The sequence below is a fragment of the Heteronotia binoei genome, chromosome 10, assembly GCF_032191835.1.
Source record: "Heteronotia binoei isolate CCM8104 ecotype False Entrance Well chromosome 10, APGP_CSIRO_Hbin_v1, whole genome shotgun sequence".
In the NCBI taxonomy this organism is placed as follows: domain Eukaryota; kingdom Metazoa; phylum Chordata; class Lepidosauria; order Squamata; family Gekkonidae; genus Heteronotia; species Heteronotia binoei.
Window position 1 is genome coordinate 24577872 of NC_083232.1, and position 22032 is coordinate 24599903.

Genomic DNA, 22032 nt, shown 5'->3' on the forward strand with positions numbered 1-22032 from the left:
TGAAAATGCTGGGCTAGAGAAGGCTGCAGCTGTGGAGACTCTTTGGCATTAGAGAGAGAGAATGTCTATTTAGTTGCATCAGGGCTTTTACTTCTTTGTACCAACTTTTACTGTTTTTATATTTACTGTTGCACTAAATGTTTTTTCATTATTGTTTTTGAACACTTATAATAAATCTGTTTTTGTTATACTGCCTGGGTCCTCACATCTCCTCAGTAACAGATAAAAGGCTTTGTTAAGAAGGAAGACACAGGGGTTGGTTGGGGGCTCTGGGCTCTCCCAGACAGACCCTTACCAGAGAGGTGGCAGCCAATAGAAGACCCTGCCTGGTCCCCTGCTGTGTGACAGTTATGAACAATACTTTTTAAGGTCATGTCAGATGTGTCTTATTAGATGAGACAGACATAAAAGAATTTTTAGTTTTATAGCCAAAAGCTATGATTTAATACAGATTTAATCCCTCACACAACAGAAATTCATTTGATCATTTTATATTTCACTGCTCTCAGTCTGACATTTCTATATAACACCATGTATATGTACTGATTTATACACTTACTTTATAACTTTTTATCTATGTAAAAATAGTCACATTGAATATGAATTCTTATTATTGTAATTTTTAACTTTTACTTCAATAAAGAAAACTATTTAAAAATAGGAGGGGGGGGGAAGCAATTCTAGTTGTATTGCAAGTCTAACTGAACCAATAATGTATTTCCAAGGCCAAAATGAGGGACACCGGGTAGGGAGACCTTATGACTCACGAGCAATTTTGAGCCCCCATCTCGAATCTGCAAGTGTCTCACCTTAAAGTACTGCTTTACTTTCCTCTGAAGGAAGTGAGGATCCTCCCTGAGCCACTCTCTGAATTGAGCGGTTTGATCTGCAATCTTCAGCAGGTCGACGGGGTCTCCCTCATGATTCCAGCAGGAGGCGATATACTTTCAGGGTGAGAGAGACAGTGGTGATGCCAGTGACAAAATACAGAAGCAGAGTACCACACTGCATTTTTATCTCGCCCTTCTTCCTAGGAGCTCAGAAATAAAGGAAAGTAACAGCAAAAAAACCAACAGAGGGATTACTTTGACCAACAGATGTGCTATAAAAGGTGGCCAGAAGCAGCAGATTGGGTATGCAGAACTATTGGGGAGGGGAGGCAGGGAACATGCCTCCCCCTCCTGGCCTTGTTAACAAACAACCACTAAAAATATATTAAAAAGGCAAGTTGTCACCTACACTGAGGAATTCTTGGCTTCACAAATTATGTGATAGTAGCAAGTCATAGGTGATCTACTGAAATAGGTGATCTACTGACAATACCTGGCTAGTCAAAATGGCCTGCTTGGTAGGGCCCTCAAAGAGCCAAAAATACATAGTGGTTAGAGCATTAGATTAGGATCCAGAGACCAATACTCCCTCTAAGCTGTGGAGTCTTGTGAGCAAAAACTCTACTTTGTGAGCTACTGGCATTAAAGTTGCGAGCTACTGCACAAATTAGTTCGCTCTGGGACCATTTTTCCTGAGCTAAGATAAAAATTTGTGAGCCGAAGGCTAAAAACCCTTAAGCTAGCTCACACTAACTCAGCTTAGAGCCATGTTTGAAGTTCCATGCTGCCATGGAAGCTGACTAGATGACATTAGACCAACTACTCTTCCTTGGCCTAACCTGTCTCACAGGGCTGTTGTAGAAAAGAGCAAGAGCCCAGTGGCACCTTAAAGACTACCAAAATTTGTGTTGGGGTGAGTTTTCGTAAGCCACTACTGATTTCTTCAGGACGGTTGTTGTGAGGAAGAGGCGAGAATGACATCGTAACTTTGGATTCTCATTAGGGAGAAAAGCAAGGTATAAATATCCTAAATATATTCAATAAACATTCAGTGTGCAAAAGCACTTACTGAGGCTAAGGCAAGTCCAAATTTTGTTGACTGATGCTTCATTTGGATTTCAATTTTGTGAAGCAGAGCTTCGATTCTTTCTTCCTCAAATCCGTCCCTAGGAAGGAAATGACAAACACACACCCAAGCTGACAAGCAAATCCTTTTTATTCAACAAATGAAAATGGGCAGGGAAAAAAGGCCTTTGTATGCTCCAGGAAGTGAGACATCAAGCTGTGCAACACACAAAACCAGGCACAGCCTTTAACATCTTGACCTGACCCCCCCCAGTCCGGCTTTCGCCCAGGTCATGGGAAGGAGACAGTGCTGGTTGCCCTGGTGGATGACCTCCAGCGGCATTTGGACCGAGGTGCCTCGGCAGTACTGATGGTGTTAGACCTATTGGCTGCATTCGATATGGTCGACCATCGGTTACTGACCCGCTGCCTCGCCAACGTGGGTATTCAGGGGTTGGCCTTGCAATGGCTTTCCTCTTTGCTAGATGGCTAGGGACAAAAGGTGGCGATTGGGGGAGAACTGTCCCGGAGGCACGCGCTTAACTGTGGTGTGTCTCAGGGGGCTGTGCTCTCCCCAATGTTGTTTAACATTTACATGCACCCCCTTGGCCAGATTGCCTGGAGGTATGGGTTGGGTTGCCACCAGCACGCTGATGACACCCAGCTCTATCTACTGATGGATGGCCGGCCTGACTGTGTCCCAGAAAATCTGGATCTGGCATTGCAAGCCGTGGCAGGATGGCTTAGGCTGAGTCGATTGAAGTTGAACCCAGCAAAGACAGAGGTCCTTTGCCTGAATTGCAGCAGTCTGGGCAGGGAAATCCCCTTACCAGCATTTGACGGTGCGCCACTGACAATGGCGCACAAGATCAAAAGCTTGGGGGTGCTGCTGGAGCCTGTCCAATGGAGGCCCAGATAGCAGCCACTGCTAAATCCGCTTTTTTCCATCTTAGGCGGGTGAGGCAGTTGGTCTCCTTCCTGGAGCGCAGCGACCTGGCAACAGTGATCCATGCAATTATCACCTCGAGGTTGGACTACTGTAATGCCCTCTACTTGGGGCTGTCCTTGTGCTGAACCCGGAAACTACAGCTAGTGCAGAACGCAGTGGCCAGTCTGCTATTGGGGCTTCCCAGGTGGGAGCACATGCAGCTGGGACTGCGGGAACTGCACTGGCTGCCAATAGTATACCGGATTCGTTACAAGGTACCTTTAAAGGCCTACATGGCCTAGAACCTGCCTTAGAGACAGTCTCTCCCCACACGTTCCCCAGAGGGTACTTTGATCTGGATCTCAAAATCTATTCGTAATCCCCGGGCTGAAGGAGGCCAAACTAAAGATCACCAGAGAGAGGGCCTTCTCGATTGTAGCCCCTAACTGGTGGAATCAACTGCCAGAGGAAGGGAGGGCCTTGCGGAACCCTTGCCCAGTTCCGCATGGCCTGCAAGACCGCTCTCTTCCAGTTGGCTTTCAATTGACGCAGAGCCTATATCATAGGAAACTGAAGAAATACCGTCGCCACTGAAAACATATAGCACCAAAGAGATTAGCACCAAACTAATTGACTGTTTTAACTATAGAATGTGCAATTTTATAATATTTATTGATTTTAATTGTTTGTCGTGATTTTATACTGTGAGCCACCCTGAGCCTGCCTCAGCGGGGAGGGCGGGATATAAATCAAATCAAATCAATAAAACAACAATGGGAACCCACTTAACTTGACGCGTTTTGCCCTAGACTGGTCTTCTTCAGAGGTCAGAAAAGTAAGTACACATATTGGCTCATAATACAGAAGTATTCTGTATTCTGAGCCAATATGTATACTCACTTTTCTGACCTCTGAAGACAACCAGTCTAGAGTGAAATGCGTCAGGTCAAGTTAAGTGGGTTCACATTGCGGTTTTTTGATTGTACAAAGGATAGAGGCTAATGATTGGCCCCTAAATGGTTCCAGCTTTCTATAACAAATACAAGTATGTTTGCTTATGATTTATTATACAGTTTGCTTTTAATGTTTGGCCGTTTAATTGCATATTAACCTTACAGGTTTCTTACTTTCAGCACTAGGGAAACCACAGTGTATACGCTGAGCAAAACTGAGAATCACTGTGATTCTGTTTTGCTGAACCACCTGGAGGCTCGCAACCCTAGGGCTGTGGCACTGCATGCAGGAGGGCCCCTGTTCAGTCCTCAGCATCTCCAATTAAAAGGACAAGGGAGAAGGTGATATGAAAGGGAACCTGAGAACTTGGGAGAGACACCGCCAGACAGAGTAGGAAATACCGACTGTGATAGACTAGTGGGATGACAGCTTCATTTTTAGTTCTCAGGCCCATCCACTTTTTAACATAAGCTTCATGTTTCAGAGACAGACTGAAAATCTTGGGGAGGTGGAGGGGGATAAAGAGAATGGCTGAGCAGCATCCCCAGTGGGTTCAGGGGAGGACTGATCAAAGATACCCTGAATCTCTCACTATCACATAGGAGACGCACAACCAAGCCAAAACAAAAAAGGCTCACATTTGTTGCAGCTAGATGCTTTATGAGCAATGAGTTTAGCTGACCTCGGCCCAGGATTTTGCAGCCTTGCACACATTGAATTATGTATTACTATCATCTGGCACAAATCAAGACAGCTGGACTAAACGTAAACTGGGGCACAGTCTGTCAGTGAGTTGGTTGCTGTGTTATTTTGCCAGAATTCCACCCAAAAGCCTTTTCATACGTTCAACAGGTGCAAAATCAGTGTGCACGGAAAGGGGCATCCAGATGCAACAAATGTGAACCTTTTTTGGGGGGGGCTTGGTTTTGCTTCTCCTATGTGATATTGAAAGGTTCAGAGACTAAAGGGGACAGAAGCACGGCAGTAATCTCTGTTCCCAATCCACACACACTTCTTGGACGCTGTTGGATACTCCAAGACAGCACTGGAAGAGGAACAGAACAGGACACAAGCAACTTCCTCCTAAAGCTGTTCACAAAAAACCAGTCAAAATAGCAGCTCTTTGGGCACTTCTGTTCAGATAACGAGGATACAGAAATTTCTACAATGAGAGGCTCTCAAACCCACTCCACTCTTGATCGATGGAGGTGGGAGGAAAGGTTCATCTACCACAGGAGGCGATCTCTCCCTTCCTGCACACCCAGGAATGCCCATAGGCCAAATTTAGTGACATTTCCATTAAAAATGTCAGGAAAATGTCATTTGAAATCACGTTATCACACACAACACCTTCATCCCCAGTGGGTTCGATATCAGAGCAGGGGGACAAGCCTTTTACTTACTCGATAACTTCATCAATGGTCCTAGCAATGATTTGCTTCACAGTGTTGATGTTTTCCTCAGCGATCCCTTGAAGGCCGACGCTGAAGTAAGCCTCTCTTGTGGAGCCATTAAACCTGAAACGTAGTGTGGGGGAGGGGAAAATATCACTTACAACTCCTCAGACCAGGGTCCTGACATTATAGTTCCTAGGAGAGGGGGAAAGAAACATCAATGACTATTCTGTGAATTATTGATTCAGGTGGGTAGTCATGTTGGTCTGAGACAACAGAACACAGCTTGAGTCCAGTGGCACCTCTAAGACTAACACAATTTAATTCTGGTTATAAGCATTAGAATTATTGTATCTTCTAATGTGTGGTGTAGCATGCCAGACTTGGCTCAGGGAAAACAAAGTTGAAACCCCCAGCCCAATATCTTTCATCCTAACTTACTCCCACAAGGCTGTTGTGAGACAGGAGGAACAAATCCTGAGCTTCTTTAGAAAAGGAATGGGATAAAATTATGTCTGAGAGGTGGATTCACACAGAGAAAGCAATTCAGTATGCTTCAGCTCAACAACAGGATAATGTCAAAACCTAGAAGGTGTAGAGTCTAGGGCAAAATAGCAAGCCTAGAAAGATAAAAAAGAATGATAGCCTCCATGCCAGCCCTCAACACACTTTCTTTAGTGGTCTGCTTTTCTTTCTCTTGGTTATACTGATGAACCTGCACCTGCTGTTAAAAGTTTATGTTTATTACCTCACATTCACTTCTCCTACTGTACTCTTTTAAGGTAACTTAAAAGTAGCTGTTGCTACCTTTATGGTTTTCATTATGGTAGCTTTATTAGCTTTTGTGGGTTGGATATTTAGTGAGTGCCTATGCATTTTATTCCTATACCCTACTTTGAGGGTCCTATGGCTATGTGGTGATACAGAAATACATTTTAAAACAGGGTCCTCAAGTAATCAAAATGAAGATATAGATGACAGTGATTTAGTGACTACAACAAAGCTTTGAAAACAGCCAGCACAGTGTAGTGGTCAGTGCAGGATCTGAGAGACCACAGTTCAAGTCACCACTCACTCACAAGACTGATCTTTCACAGACACGTCTCATAGGGCTGTTGCAAGGGTAAAGGAAGAGAACAAACATACGCAGGCTCCCCTCAGATGAACAGCGGGTTAAGATGATTTTATTTACTACAAGAGAAGGTAATCTTTATGTTACAGATGGCAAGAGCTCCCCATAACTGGAGTTTTCAGTCTTGCCATTCTGCTATCATCTTCTCATTCCCTTAATTCTCTCACTTACCTCAGTTCCAACATGGCTGAAGGTTCCAGTTCAACAAGCAGGGTTGATATTTCACCCAACTTTATATTTAAAAAAAAAATAATCCTGAGAATATTCAGATTGAGGGACATCAAAAATCCTTAAAATGTCCACCATAAGGTATGACTGAAATTTTCTGTTGGGTATCCAGCCATGGAACACCTCAGCACTGTCCCTATGTGACTAAAAGAGCAACTTACCCAACATCTGGTGAAAAATCTGTACCCAGGCCAGACTCAATTAAAGCTTTATAAAACGGGGAATTTGGGCCACCAATCAATAACGAAGACAACAGGTTTAAGGTGAAGGTTTCAAAAGTATCTGTAATGCTAAAAAAAAGAAGAACGAAAAAAGAGAGAAAAGTTTAGAACAGCATCTTGGGAGTCAACAAGTACCTCTACCAATTACACATTTGAGGAACACAACACATTAGCACTGCTACACCATAGCACAGTAACTGACAGAATGAGCTGTGTGTTCCTCAAAAACCTCATCTCTGCCACAAGTTCAGTAGAAGGCTTCAGGGCGAGTGACTAATTTGAAACCTAAGGTTCCAGGCTGCAATACGGAGATTAAAATAACAATGATCTACCTAATATGGTGTTGTTGTATGGATTAGAACCAAGGCACAAATATACCTTGTGTATTATTATACCTGCCTAAATAATCAATTTGTGGGTGAGAACTTCTGTCCTACTTTCTTTTTTAATACAGAAATGGTTTGTAAAAGAATAGCCGTGCAATTAATTTTCACTGGAAGTGCTGCTTACTTCACAAAGGAAAACCAAAAAGAGGTAGAGATTTTGGAATATCTCCATGGACTATTTCCAGCAGGCAGGGCAGTAAGAAGGTACCCTCCGTGTCATTTGAGCTTTGAAGTATTTAATCCAATCACATCACTTCAGAATGGTTTAATTAAAACCCACAGCCCTGAACTTAGCTGAAGTACTAAAGCGGAACCCCCCTGCCCCAAAACATATATCTAAAATAAGACACACTGAATGCCAGTGACACTGAATGCTGCTGTAAGAACTGCACCCAGAGCTGCGACAGGGGGTTTCACATGATGTTGGGACAGGGTGAAAGCACCATGGCATGGTAAAATTGTGTTGTTAGCCGCCCTGAGCCTGCTTCGGCGGGGAGGGCGGGATATAAATAAAAATTGTTGTTATTGTAAAAGATCTTGAGGGGGGTTTAGTGGCTATCCTGGTGAATACCTGCCTGTCTCAAACAGAGATCACAGCTCACCTCATCACAGGAACCCTCTGGGCAGTAGGCTGGTGCATCAGGAATTAGAGAGCTATTGCGATAAAAGCTGTGAGAGCACTCAAACGCACAAAACACTAAGGATTCAAATCTCTGCTCGGACACAAACCTTGCCGGGTGACATTTTGTCAGTAACACTTTCTCAGCCAAGCCTATTTCACAAGATTGTTGTTAGACTAAAAATGGAAGAGGGGAAAACCTGAGTTCTTTGAAGGAAGGATGGAATAAGAATATAATTTAGAGATCTTAAAGCATGCCAAGTCACCCACAGAATTAGTCTAAAAGGGATGAGCTCACCCTCGCCGTGTAAAGTCAATCATTCTGATAGCTACCTGGAGCCTCTGTTCCTGACCAAGCCATGCTGAAATGATGCAAAAGAGGAAAGCAAGATCTGGCTGAGGCTCAGCAACTCTAGGACAGCTGAAAATCAGTTTCTGGTGACTGAGGCTACCCATTTAAGAACCTGGGCGCAGAAAAACCAGGAACGCACGAACAGGAAACACAGACCTTCATTGCTGAAGACCCACCCCATGAAATGCTCCGCTGGAAGGAGCAAATGTTAAATATTTTTTTACTTTTCTTTAACCCTTCCTTTTCAAACCCCACGTACTCGGACAGGAGGTAGCTGATGCTGACCATGGTCTGCTTCTTGGGGTCCGTAGCAAACGAATCTGCGCCACACGTTACATGGCATTCTCTCTGTGGAATATGAAGACAGCAGTTAATAAGGGTGGTGGGGAATGCAGCTCACTCTCCTTGTAGACCCCCCTCCCCAATGTAGTATTTTGCAAGGATGCCACTGACACAGGGCACTTCAGAGGCTGTAGTTAAACACGCTGGCCTTGTCCACTCTGAACAACACAGAGCTCTGAACAATCTCAGACAGAGGACCTTCTTTGCCCTGGCTCTCTTCAACTTGAGATGCCAGAGACTGAACCCGTGACTTTCTACATTCAAAGCACATGTGTTGCCTCTGAGCTATAGCCTCCCACAGGAATGTAAGCATGAACTGCAAAGGGCTCAATTATGGAAGGAGACTTCAGTGCAAAGTAGTAGTTCAGGAACTCTTGTATATAAACTATAAACACACATCATACCTTGATTTACGTCCGGAGGAGAAACCCTCCCTTTCTCCGGCAAGCAAGTGCAGCAGAGAAGCAACCTTCCTCCCCCCCACACACATTAATTCTGCCTTCAATCACTCCACTTTCTTTTGAGAAAGGAGCTAAGATGAATCTAGAATATTCCACGTTGCTGCCATATTGGAAGGAGAGACACAAAGCTGAGAAGCGTCTTCACTTTGCCATGTCAGCATGGGCCGTCAGATACATTCCTGCCAAATAGTTAACACTGGGAGGGTACCCAGCAGCCGACTCCAAAAAGCCTGCATATTTTCTGTACATGGAAAAATAGGATAAAAATCAAGAAATAAACACTCACAGGCTTGTCCCAGAGTGGCTGTGGGGGGACACCTGTATTCGGTTCAATTTTCTGGAATTTTATCAGCGCCTCCTCGTGAATTTGTTTCAAGTGTTGCTCCAGGGGAAAGTTACCGTAAGTGAAGAACCTGTAATTTGATGAAAGGTTATTGTTATGACAGGAAAAGGTTACACCAGGGGTGGCCAAACTTGCTCAACATAACAGCCACATAGAATAAGAGGGAGGGAGGAAGTTTTAACTTTAAATGCATTCTTGAAGCTGCTGACCAACAGGGCAGGTGGGGCTTTGAGAGCCACAAAATGTGTGTGAAAGAGCCACATGAGGCTCCTGAGTCATAGTTTGGCCACCCCTGGGCTACATAAACTAGTGCCTTGACCCACAAAGACCTGCCTGCTTGAAGCCCTGTTTTAGCAGAACCAACTCTCCCTTTGGCGGCAAACACTGAATGTCATTCTGGCAACTCCCTGAATTTTAGGATCATGTGAGAGTGAAAGGAAGGCCCTGAACTGGCTTCTTACAAGTTCTGAGTGCAGTATGAGTATGCACCGTGCCAAGTTGACATCTAGGGAGCAGGAGATGGGGGATATCTCGGCAAAACTAAGCATTGGAATGGCACCCAGAAATGCAATTTACTGCATTCTTTTTTTTTTTACTTAAATTTTATTTTCAGATTATTTATTATATTTCAGTAAGCGGCTTTACGCCCCCATTGGGTAGAAAAGTGAAATAAGTGCCTAAACAAAAATGAACATTGAGAATCCAAGGAGGGACAAGCAAACTGAATACACAGTGCTGGTTCTTGTGTGTGATTCAGAGAAAAATCTAAGTGCTCGCACATAGCACTTTGGACTGAGTGCTTTCATGGGTTCCCAAATCAAGTCTGCATACCCCCCTTGCTAAACAAAATCCAGGGTCACCCCAGTATACCTTGCATTGCTGGGATGGTAATGCAAGGCGTGAAATTGTTTGAGCTGCTCCCAGGAAAGGTCAGGGATCTTCAGAGGGTGTCCACCAGAGACGACGGCATATGTGTGATCAGGGAGAATGTGGTTCTGAAGGTGCTGAGAGAACACCCTCTCATTATCTGTCTTAAAAGAAACATTTTTAGTAAGACCAAAGATACTCCTCAAGTCACATGTGATCATCACGACAATACTCAAGAGCTTCAGGGGAGGAAAGTCAGACACTGGTGAACAAAGTTAATGTTGAGATACAATAACCCCCTAGGTTATTCCTGAGCCAATAACCCCTATGAGGTCACAGGAACCTGAGAAGAAAGGTGGAAATGCTTGCCAAGAACTATGTCCAAATCAACAAGCATATCACTGCACTACGAGACTGAAAGAAGACGACTGCAGATTTATACCTCACCCTTCTCTCTGAATCAGAGCCTCAGAGCAGCTCACAATCTCCTTTATCTTCCTCCCCACAATAGACACCCTGTGAGGTGGGTGGGACTGAGAGACCTCTCCCAGAAGCTGCCCTTTCAAGGACAACCTCTGCCAGTGCTATGGCTGACCCAAGGCCATTCCAGCAGCTGCAAGTGAAGGAGTTGGGAATCAAACCTGGTTCTCCCAGATAAAAGTCTGCACACTTTACCACTACACCAAACTGGAAGACACAACAGCTCAACTCAAGCATCAAGGCAAACCATGGTTAAGACACAGGCTACATGCCAATGTAGGGGCAAGCCCTTGGTTTTGGTATTCCAAGAATGAGAGCTGTACTTCAAGAAGTACAATCCACCGTCCAAATCCCATCTTCACCCCAAGGACCAAGTAACCCTCATTTGCACATACTGCTACCTGCAGTAAGTCATGTGGTTGCCTCAGCAGCCTTTACGAGGGCAGGAAGATGGGGTATAAATGTAAAATAAAACTAAAATAAATGTGCCCCATGACCAGATATTCCACCAGAGGTTGTTATTAACCCACATTGGGTTATTAACCCATGCAATGGCAAACCACCCCGTAAAAAGTCTGCCATGAAAACGTTGTGAAAGCAACGTCACCCCAGAGTCGGAAACGACTGGTGCTTGCACAGGGGACTGACTACCTTTACCCTTAATAAATCTGAAGTCCATTTATTTAATCTTAGTTCCAGCTACAGGGTAACAGTCTGAAGATGTAACATTTTAATTCCCACATGATGCTCTCCCAACAGTAAGAGGAAGCAAAAACAATCAATTTTAGACGCACTTACAAAGGCCCCCTTCATTTCATTAAAAACTACTCCTTTGAAGATTAATGATGTCTGCGGATCTCTGGGATTCTCGTGTTCCAGCCTCCAGCCTTCTTGCCTACAAGACATTGAGAAATACATTTAACAAGCCTTTTCTTAGTGCTCCTTTAGCTCTTACCAGCAAAATGCATGCCAAAAATACTGCATCCTTACCAGAAATCTAGATGTCTCAAACAGGGGGAAAACACTGCATCCAAGTATACAGAGAGAAGATTCTGGAAATCCTTGGGATTTTGAGTGGAAAACGGGTACAGTGTGTAGTCACTAGCTGCAAGAAAAACATTTTTTTTTACAATACTACTTTAAAATATGCATACATCTGCATTTCTCCTGAGCATTTTTCATTGCAGATCTAGCATGGGAAGCACTTTAGATCCGTCAATTCATTTATCAACTGAAATCTGTAAGGTATCCACTTTCTCTTAAGTGTGGCTCTTGACTTCTGCTCACCAAGGCGTCCAGGGGCTACCTACATGCTCAGTGTCCTTTATACCAGGTCACACTGTTGGTTTCTCTAACCCAGTATTAACTGGTAGCAGCAGCTCTACAGGACCTTAGGGAAAGGCTTCTTCCAGCCCCACTAAGATATCACAGCTTGAATCCCCGCCAGTGTTCTTACATTGTGCAGAAATGTTCATCAAACCCAGCCCACTCATCCCACCGTATTGAAGATTAATGTAAATGGACTGAAAAGGCAGCCAAGAAATATGCTCCCATAACAGGGCACCAATGCAGTTTGAACACCAACTCAAAAGCCTATACACCTAAATGGGTCTGTAATCCGTAGTTTGTTGAACTAATTTGTGGTTGAACAAACTTTCCCAGCACGTTTAAGAAGTGCACTGGATAGCCTAACGTAGTTTCATAAGGTCCAGTTAAACAGTACCTGTTCACATAATGGAAAAAAAAGGGGGGGGGTTACATCATAACAACAGACTGTCATTACCTGGCAAGAACCCAAGAGGCTGTAGATCATCTAGAGCTCACCTGTAAATGCATTCATGAACGTGGAGAGTGACCTGTTCAGCATTTTGAAGAAGGGATCTCGGACGGGGTACTTCTGAGACCCACAGAGCACAGTGTGCTCCAGGATATGGGGGACGCCCGTGCTGTCCATTGGGGTGGTACGGAACTGAACGCTGTAAGCAACCAGGGAAACAGTTTCATTTAAAACCTGAGCAGCGCTGTCCTACAGATACAGCTCACTGGCCAGACATATAATGTATGACACCAGAAAGGCAGCACACACATTTAATATGTGATGGAAACTGGGATGCAGTTGGGGTGGGAGGGGATGCTAGACTTCCAATTTTCCTCTGACCCTCTTTACTGTTTCATGAAAAACGAGAATGAGAAGTTATTTAAGTTCTTCCTAGTTTTGAAGAAACGCTGCCCAACATAGTAGCCCTGAATGGCAAGCCCATAATTGCAGGAAACTCCACCAAGCCCTGGAGATGTCCCAAACCCCAATATTATTTCATTTGGCATTAGTGTTATCCTACATATGGTGCATTGATTTATATTGATTTGTATGCCACCTCTCCAAACCAGTTTTGGGCTACCGTGACTCTAACCTTGAGTCTGAGGAGGAAACCTGACGAGCCACGATGCTCAAATATATTAAAAATAAATATTACTAAGAAAACTCTCTATTGTAGCTCAAACAATGATTCTCATCAACAGGTGAAAAGATCAGGCTGCAACACAATGCTCACTTGCTCGTAAGTGGAGTGCTCCTAAAATCCACTTCCCAGCAAAATGCATCCAAAGGGTACCCAGCTGTACACTAATTTGCTGCTATTCACAATTTTAGCTATACTTACTGCTCAGCTTATTATGCATCTTGACTCTAATTAGCCCTTCCTGGCAGCTAACCTCCTCCCACCCTCTCTCTACCTACATGTAACAGTTGAGGAAGTCTTGTTTTAATGCATCTGAAAAATGCATTAAAAATGTTTTAATGCATGTGCATGAAAGCTTATACCCAGAATTAAACTTTGTTGGTCTTAAAGGTGCAACTGGACCCAAATTTTGCCCTGCAGCTTTCCTTATGAAACTCAGGGTGAAATATACAGAGTTGCTCTCCTTTTGAAGGACAGTGTGATGAAAAGGATCTACCAGAGACATCAAGAGGTTTCCAAGAGTGACAATCAGGGGAGGACTGGCTGCTACAACTCCAGCGGGATTCTCTAGTGGGCTGATCACTTCCTCACTTGGGCTAGTCCATCCCAAGGTAGAAGGACAGCACCGGGCTGGAGGTGGGGGGCAGACACAACATGCAGATGGCCACTCCCAGCTAAGCAGTGCTAAGTGTGGAGCTGGCGGGCTCCTCCTGCTTTCTTCCTTCTCTCCCTCCTTTGTGGGGGAGGGGCCATTTCCGAGCAAAGAATAAGGAAAAGCGGGGGGGGGGGGAATAAACCCAAAGTTGCACTTTGAAATGGAGGGTCAAGCTGCCCATACCACAAGTCATAAAATGTACATCATTTATTATAAAACATACACAAATATGAATTTAAAACACAATGTCTGAATGCCAAACTGCATAAAATTGCCAACCATATACAATTTCACAAATTTGATGGATTTCTAATTGACCATACGCGTTTCAGCCCCTAAGGGCCTTCCTCAGTGGTCAATAAAACATATATATACAAACACCCGGATGTGGGTCTTTGTATGTATTTTTATTGACCACTGAGGAAGGCCCTTAGGGGACAAAACACGTATGGTCAGTGTAGTAATTAGAAATCCATCAAATCTGTAAATTGTATACGGTTGGTCCTTTCCCAGCACCATATTTCCCCTCCCATCTCGCCCCTGGGGTCAACAACACAGGTTTCAATAGGTTTATGAAGCAGCAGCAGATTCTTAAAAATGCCACATGAGCTGTAAAACCACATACCTGAAAAGATTATTGGAATCCTCTCGTGCCACATGCAGGTACTTGGCTCCTGTCTTATCATGGTTGAGTTTAACAGCAGTTAAGAACAGCTCGGGTACTGCTGTCACCTGCATTGGGGAGAAACACACCTGGTTGTTTGCGAGACTGGACCAAAAAGTCCTCTTCTAAAGTTTCTAGACCTCAACAGTTTAAACTACCTTTCCTGGGTTGGTCTTTCTGACACAGTGACAGTCTGTAAAGGGGGCATGGAAGAGTCAAGCAGAAGTACCTTCCAGTTTGCAACACATTTGTGTCTACCTGCACAGAGGGGATTCTTAATTGTCATAGCTAAGTTCTTGTCTTAATATACGTTTCTGGAATGGACAAGAACAACCAGTCTGCTTATCAATAAATATACACGCATTTCTACTAGGGCACAACTATTTAATATTTACTATTCCACATTATAGAAAACATTAAATATACCCAGAGGATTTGTCTTTACTCTCCAGTTCCAGCACAATGAACACTGATCTGACTCTTCAGTTGCTTGTTGTAAGGTATTTAAAGTTGCACGATCCACGGTATGTTTTTATTGGATACATCCATTATAGGAAATATTGCCAAAACAGCCACGTACTGAAGAAATCAACAATATACAGCTGTAAGGGACTTCCGGGGAGGAAAATGGCGAGCTGAGTTGTCTCTCGTAACGGGAGCAAGCTGAAGGTCTTGTTCGGGGTAGTGGAGGGCAAACCAAAGCCCACTGCCTACCTTTCTCAGTGAGAGAAAGGTCCAAGACTTGCACTAAAAACTTTAGAAGAGATTTACCTTGGCTGAAAAGGAGCTTTGGAGAAGGGTCCTTTGAGGCTTTGAGGAGTCTCAGAAGTTTGCAAAATTATCGTCTGCAAGATCTCTCAGAGCCATGGATTTGGCATAAGCTCGTCACGATCCTAACCTTCTGGGACATTTTTAAACAACTAAAGTCTTGGAAGACCAGTGGAACTTGGATAAACAGAGGAAAAAAGGTACAGAAACTCTTCTTTCACTCCGGAGCTATTTACAGACTAAAGAGACGTTTTAAAGGTGGAAATAAGGGGAAAATATAAAACTTGCAAGTAGAAGAAGGGAAGGGTGAAGTTTGGACTATTTTGACATAAAAGACAGTGTTAAAAACTGCTAAAAATGGAAGAGAAATCATTGTTGTGTCTACTTACGATTTGTGGAATGTAAACAACCATACTGCGCAGGAATATACTGGAACAGTCCTCTAACTCTACTGAGCAAGACAGGAAGTGCGTCAAGCAATCTATAAGGTTGAAGGTGACAGAGACAGGAAGCAGTAAAGAAAAAAGCCTACTCTACATCATAGAGAAACATCGGCAGCCATTGCTGGGAGGTCCAATTTAAAACATCGTTTTAAAAAGATTTGGGACTTTAAAAAGTGACAGAAACGACAGGGAAAAGGGTAAGAAGATAAGAACTATTGACTACATTATTGGTGGGCTCCTGGGGTGATTTTAAAAGGGGAAAAAAAATCTTTAAAAGGAGAAAAAATCGCGGCCGCCATTTTGGATTTTTTAAAGACTTTTTTGTTAAATATCTTTGCTTTGGGGGCTCAGAAACCAGCGAAATTGGGCTTGCTGGAAAGGGCAAGCCCTGCTCTATTGAACCTGACTGTCAGATTTTAAATTGGTGAGGTCAAAAATTTCGTCATTTTTTTAAAGGGGAAAAATTCTTCAAAAATTTATATCTGGGCCTGGGAAGCTCAGAAGAAAACAGAACAAAGTTTAATTGAGAGAGAAAATTTAGACCTTCTGAACTTGGTAGTCAAACTTGCAAATTGTGCGACGGAAATTTTTGGTATTTTAATTGCATCCCCCTTGCTCTTTGCTTAAATGTCAGAGCCCAGGCAGCTCCGAACAAGAGCCCTTTCATTAGAAAAAATGCAAGACCAAATGGAGGCTATGGAAGCCAGGATTATGAAAGGAGTTAAGAAAATGATGGAAGAGTTGAAGGAAGAACTTACTACAGTGATTAAAAAAGAAGTGGATGACCTCAAAAACCAAATTGGGAAAATAGACAAGAAAGTACAGGAGGTGGAGGAGAAAGTTAAAACACATGATACCACCTTGCTGAAAGTACAAGAAAAAGTGACGATTCACGACTGCAAATTAATGGAAAATCAGCTACGTTTGAGAGGAGTACCTGAGGAAGAGAATGATGATTTGAAAGGATATATAACAAACATAATCGCAGAATTCTTAGAAGAAGACCCTGATAAGACTAAAAGCATGTATGATCACATGTATAGAGTCAACTCGTTATATGCCAAAAAAAATAACTTACCAAGAGATGTGGTTGTAAGATTCATGACAAAGGAAATGGTGGGAAGGATTATGAAGAGAAACTTTGAACAATCATTGATAGTAAGAGGTAGCAGAGTGAGAATTATGAAGGAGCTACCGAAAGAAGTGATAAATGACAGGAGAACATATAAAAAGTTGACAGAAAAATTGAAAGACAATGGCACAAGGTATAGATGGATAATCCCCGAGGGTGTGAGCTTTGAACTTCAGGGGAAGAGAGTCACGATCACAAATGCCCGAGAACTGAGGAGATTTTTTGAAGAAAATAAAGAATTTGCACCATGATGGATTACAAACTATTGTCTTGGAATGTTAATGGACTAAATTCACCACAAAAAAGAAGGGCAACTTTTCATTGGATTAAAAAGCAAAATTGTAATATAATTTGTTTGCAAGAAGTCCACATCAAACAAAAGGATTATAAATTTTTATGGAACAAACAATTGGGAAGGGAATTTTTTTCGTTAGCTGACCAGAAAAAAAGGGGAGTAGTTTTTTATATTAAACAAGACCTGGAGCCAAAATTGGTATTTAAAGATAAGGATGGAAGATTTGTAGCAGTGGAAATAACATCAAATGGGAAAAAAACGCTGTTATTGGGACTATATGCACCTAATGGTGCAAAAGATGTTTTTTTTAAAGACATTACACAACAACTAGATGAGTTGACCTACGATCAAATACTCTTAATGGGAGATTTTAATGGAACAGTTGAGAACTCATTGGATAGATCCGGAGGGAAAAAAAATAGTGGAAAAGAAGGAAAATTGCCAAAGTCTTTTTTTGAATTAGTAAAACAGGAAAATTTGGAGGACATATGGAGAAAGTTTAACCCTGAAGTGCGGGACTATACTTTTTTTTCTGCAAGACATAAGACATTTTCTAGAATTGACATGCTATGGGGAACCAGAGATTTAGGCCTCATAACAAGAAAGATAGAGATTTTGCCTAAAATTGGCACTGACCATAACCCAATAATGTGGATTACAAAACTGTCCAAAAGATTGAGAAGATGGAGATTGAATGAAGACTTGCTACAGAACAAAGAAACAGTGACTTTCCTAGGAAAAGAAACTAAAGAATTTTTCCAAGTGAATGATAAAGAAGATATCGATTTTCAGACGGTCTGGGATGCTTATAAAGCAGTAATGAGAGGGTTGCTGATTACTTTGAACAATAAAGATAAAAGGGAAAAAGAAAAACAACTACTGGATATTCAAAATGAAATAAAGAAAAAAGAAAGAGAGCTGAGGAAAAGACCAGGGAAAAAGAAAATTCTAAGGGAAATTTCAATATTGCAAACTCAACTAAGACATTTATTAAACAAAGAAGTAGAATGGAATTTGAAAAGGCTCCAGCAAAAATCGTTTGAAGGAGCAAATAAGACGGGGAAATACTTGGCGTGGCAGCTGAAAAAAAAGAGGGAAAATAAAATAATTAATAGAATTGTGATAGATGAAAGAGACGTAGTTACTCAAGAGGGAATAAAAAGAGAATTTTTTAAGTATTATGCCAAGCTGTTTAAAGGTGCTGAAGTAAAGAGAAAAAAGATAGATGAATATCTACAGAAAATAAAAATTGAGCCATTAACTGAGAATATGAGAAAAATTTTGAATGACCCAATTGAAAAAATAGAAATTGAGGCAGCAATCAACGTGATGAAAAATGATAAAGCTCCCGGGCCAGACGGTTATACAGCCAAGTATTTTAAAATGTTTAAAGATGAATTAATACCAAAATTACAGAAGCTGATGAATGCAATAAGAGTCAAAGGGAAGGTACCAAATACATGGAAAGAAGCTGTTATTTCTTTGATACCTAAAGAAGAAAGAGATGTTACAAATGTGAAAAATTACAGACCAATTTCACTTTTGAACAATGATTATAAAATATTTACAAGAATTCTGGCAGAACGTCTTAAGCAATATTTGATAAATTTTATAAAAGAGGACCAAGCCGGTTTTCTTCCCAAAAGACAAATAAGAGACAATATTAGAACTGTTGTAAATATTGTAGAATATTATGAAAGACATCCAGAAAAGGAAGTAGCGCTATTCTTTGCGGATGCAGAAAAAGCATTTGACAATTTAAATTGGGACTTTATGTTTGCAGTGATGGAAAAAATGGAGCTTGGAGAAAGTTTTATAAGAATGATAAAGGCAATATATTCTGAACAAAGTGCAAGGCTGTGCATCAACGCAGATCTTACAGATGAAATGAAAATTAGTAAAGGTACCAGACAAGGCTGCCCGCTTTCGCCATTGCTGTTTATAATGACTCTTGAAATTTTACTAATGCAGATTCAAGAAGAAAAAGATTTAGAAGGACTACAAATAAAAGGATTTACCTATAAATACAGAGCATTTGCAGATGATATAATGTTTATAAATGAAAATCCTTTACAAGTTACACCTTTGTTGTTAATGAGAATACAAGAGTTTGGGGAGTTGGCGGGACTTTATATAAACAAAGAAAAATCAAAAATCTTATGTAAGAATATGCAGAAAAATAGACAACAAGAACTACAAAGACTAACGGGTTGTGAAGTTACCTCTAAGGTAAAATACCTAGGGGTAGAGATAACAATGAAAAATATTGATTTGTTTAAGAACAATTATGAAAAGCTATGGCGTAAAATAGAAGAAGATATGCTAAAGTGGAACAAGCTCAATTTGTCACTGTTGGGTAGAATAGCTGCAGTAAAAATGAATATTTTACCAAGGATTATGTATCTGTCTCAAACCATCCCCATTGTGAAAGATGCTAAGCAATTTGATAAATGGCGAAGAAAAATTTCGGAATTCGTGTGGGCCGGGAGGAAACCTAGAATTAAAATGAAAGTCCTGATAGATGCGAAAGAGAGAGGTGGATTCCAATTACCAGATTTGAAACTGTATCATGAAGCAATTTGTTTAGTATGGTTAAAAGAATGGATAACGTTATTAAATAAAAAACTTCTAATGTTAGAAGGCCATGGAAAAAAATTCGGCTGGCATGCATATTTGTACTATGAAAAAAAGAAGATGGACGGTCTTTTCTCTCACCATTATATAAGGAGTAGCTTATTAAATGTGTGGATAAAGTACAAGAAATATGGTGATGAGAGGAGACCTTTATGGATAGTGCCGGCTGAAGTGATAAAGTTAACGGCCAAAACAGTCAAGGAAAAACAACTATCATACAACCAGTTACTAAAAATACAAAGCGGGAAAATAGAATTGAAAACTGCAGAAGAACTAAACTATAAATATGATTGGTTTCAAATGCAACAAATAAAAAGTTTGATGGAGAATGATATCAAAGCTGAAGGAATAAGGAAAGAACAAACAGAAATGGAAAGAGTTCTGCTTGGAGATAATGAGAAATTAATTTCAAAAGTGTACAAATTACTTTTACAATGGGCTACAGAAGATGAAGTAGTGAAATCTCAAATGATAAAATGGGCAATTAATGTAAATAAAGAAATAAAGATGGAATCTTGGGAATATCTGTGGAAAAATTCCATGAAACTCGCAACATGTCATAGTATTAAAGAGAACTGTTTTAAGATGATGTATAGATGGTATATGACTCCAAAAAAATTAGCAAAGATGAACAATAAGATGCCAGATAGGTGCTGGAAATGTAAAAAGCATGAAGGTTCTTTCTACCATATGTGGTGGACTTGTGAAAGAGCTAAAATGTTTTGGCAAATGATTCAACAAGAGATATCTAAGATCCTGGGATATGAATTCAATAAAGAGGCAGAGACTTTTCTGCTGGGATTACAAATGGAAAAATTTCCAAAAGAAGATAGAACATTAATATGGTACTTGCTCTCAGCTGCTAGGACATTGTATGCGCAGTTGTGGAAGCAAGAAAAAATACCAGAAAAATGGGACTGGATTATGAAAGTTATGTCATGGAGTGAAATGGACAAATTAACAAGAAAATTAAGAGACTGTGATTTAGAACTTTTTAACCAAGAGTGGAAGAAATTCAGAAGATATGTAGAGAAAGAGTGGAAAATAAAAGGACATTGGACAATTTTTGAGGATTAAGATTTTTAAGATAACAATATAACTCTTGAAGGGGGTTCTTCTTCCCTATGTTTCTTTTTTGTTTCGTTTTTTTTCTTGATAGTTAAGGGTACCTTTAATATCTGTTTTTTTAAAGAAAATAACACTGGCGGGGGTCAAGTAATTGGGGGAGGGGTGGGAGAAAGTAAGATGTGGGGTAGAATGATGGTCTTTTTCTTAATATATATTAAGCTTTTTATAAGTTGTAGTTATAGTTCTACTACCATATGTTACTAATAAAATTGTTTATTCACAAAACAATATACAGCTGTAAGAAAGGTGTCAACCTGATGGTACAGATGGGAGCTGAGCGGCGTAGATCTCTTGATAGCTGCAAGGCCTCAATCAGTGTGAAGACAATTAAAAATAAACTATGAAATCAGCCTTGCAGGCAAGAACAAAGACTCTTCCGGCCCACACACACACACAACTTTCAACCAGACTTCCCACATACACAGAACCTGTAGACAGCCTCACTTCCTCAAAGCCAGCTCTGAAGTTGTACCTGCTAGAAATACAGCTAGAGATTACTACTTGTGACGCCCCTTTTCCCTCACAGAGTGCCTGCCATCCTCAACAAGAAGACTGCAGATTTATACCATGCCCTTCTCTCTGAATTAGAGACTCAGAGCGGCTTACAGTCTCCTATATCTTCTCCCCCCACAACAGACACCCTGTGAGGTGGGTGGGGCTGAGAAGGCTCTCACAGCAGCTGCCCTTTCAAGGACAACCTCTGCCAGAGCTATGGCTGATCCAAGGCCATTCCAGCAGGTACAAGTGAAGGAGTGGGGAATCAACCCTGGTTCTCCCAGATAAGCGTCCGCACTTAACCACTACACCAAACTGGCTCTCTGCACCAAACAACCTCTCTCTCACTCAGGTTCAAAGACAGTAGCAAGTCACAATGTCACAAGCTTTTCTCTTATAAAATAAGGATCTGGATCGGGGTGGCTCGGCGGTGCTGATGCTGTTAGACCTGTCGGCGGCGTTCGACACGGTCGACCATCGGCTACTGACGTGCCGCCTCGCCGACGCGGGGATTCAGGGGTTGGCCTTACAGTGGCTTTCCTCTTTCCTGGAAGGTCGGGGACAAAAGGTCGCAGTAGGGGGGGAGCTATCCCAGAGGCGCACACTTGATTGTGGTGTGCCCCAGGGGGCGGTTCTCTCCCCGATGTTATTCAATATCTATATGCGGCCTCTTGCCCAGATAGCCCGAAGGTATGGGCTGGGGTGTCACCAGTATGCTGATGACACCCAGCTCTATCTACTGATGGACGGCCGGCCG

The 22032-nt window shown here is 41.8% G+C and overlaps 1 protein-coding gene across 1 annotated transcript in view; it reads right to left on the reverse strand.

Annotated features, from left to right (window-relative positions):
- PITRM1 (pitrilysin metallopeptidase 1) overlaps positions 1-22032 on the reverse strand; it is a 49359-nt gene that overhangs the window by 21579 nt on the left and 5748 nt on the right. Inside the window, exons 3-13 of the mRNA XM_060248108.1 lie at positions 14342-14448; positions 12427-12578; positions 11593-11707; positions 11401-11497; positions 10126-10286; positions 9199-9325; positions 8369-8457; positions 6693-6821; positions 5181-5294; positions 1900-1996; positions 810-944 (exon numbers count right to left, since the gene is read on the reverse strand). Of these exons, the coding sequence (XP_060104091.1) occupies positions 810-944; positions 1900-1996; positions 5181-5294; positions 6693-6821; positions 8369-8457; positions 9199-9325; positions 10126-10286; positions 11401-11497; positions 11593-11707; positions 12427-12578; positions 14342-14448 (1323 nt within the window). The remainder of the gene's footprint in view (positions 1-809; positions 945-1899; positions 1997-5180; positions 5295-6692; positions 6822-8368; positions 8458-9198; positions 9326-10125; positions 10287-11400; positions 11498-11592; positions 11708-12426; positions 12579-14341; positions 14449-22032) is intronic.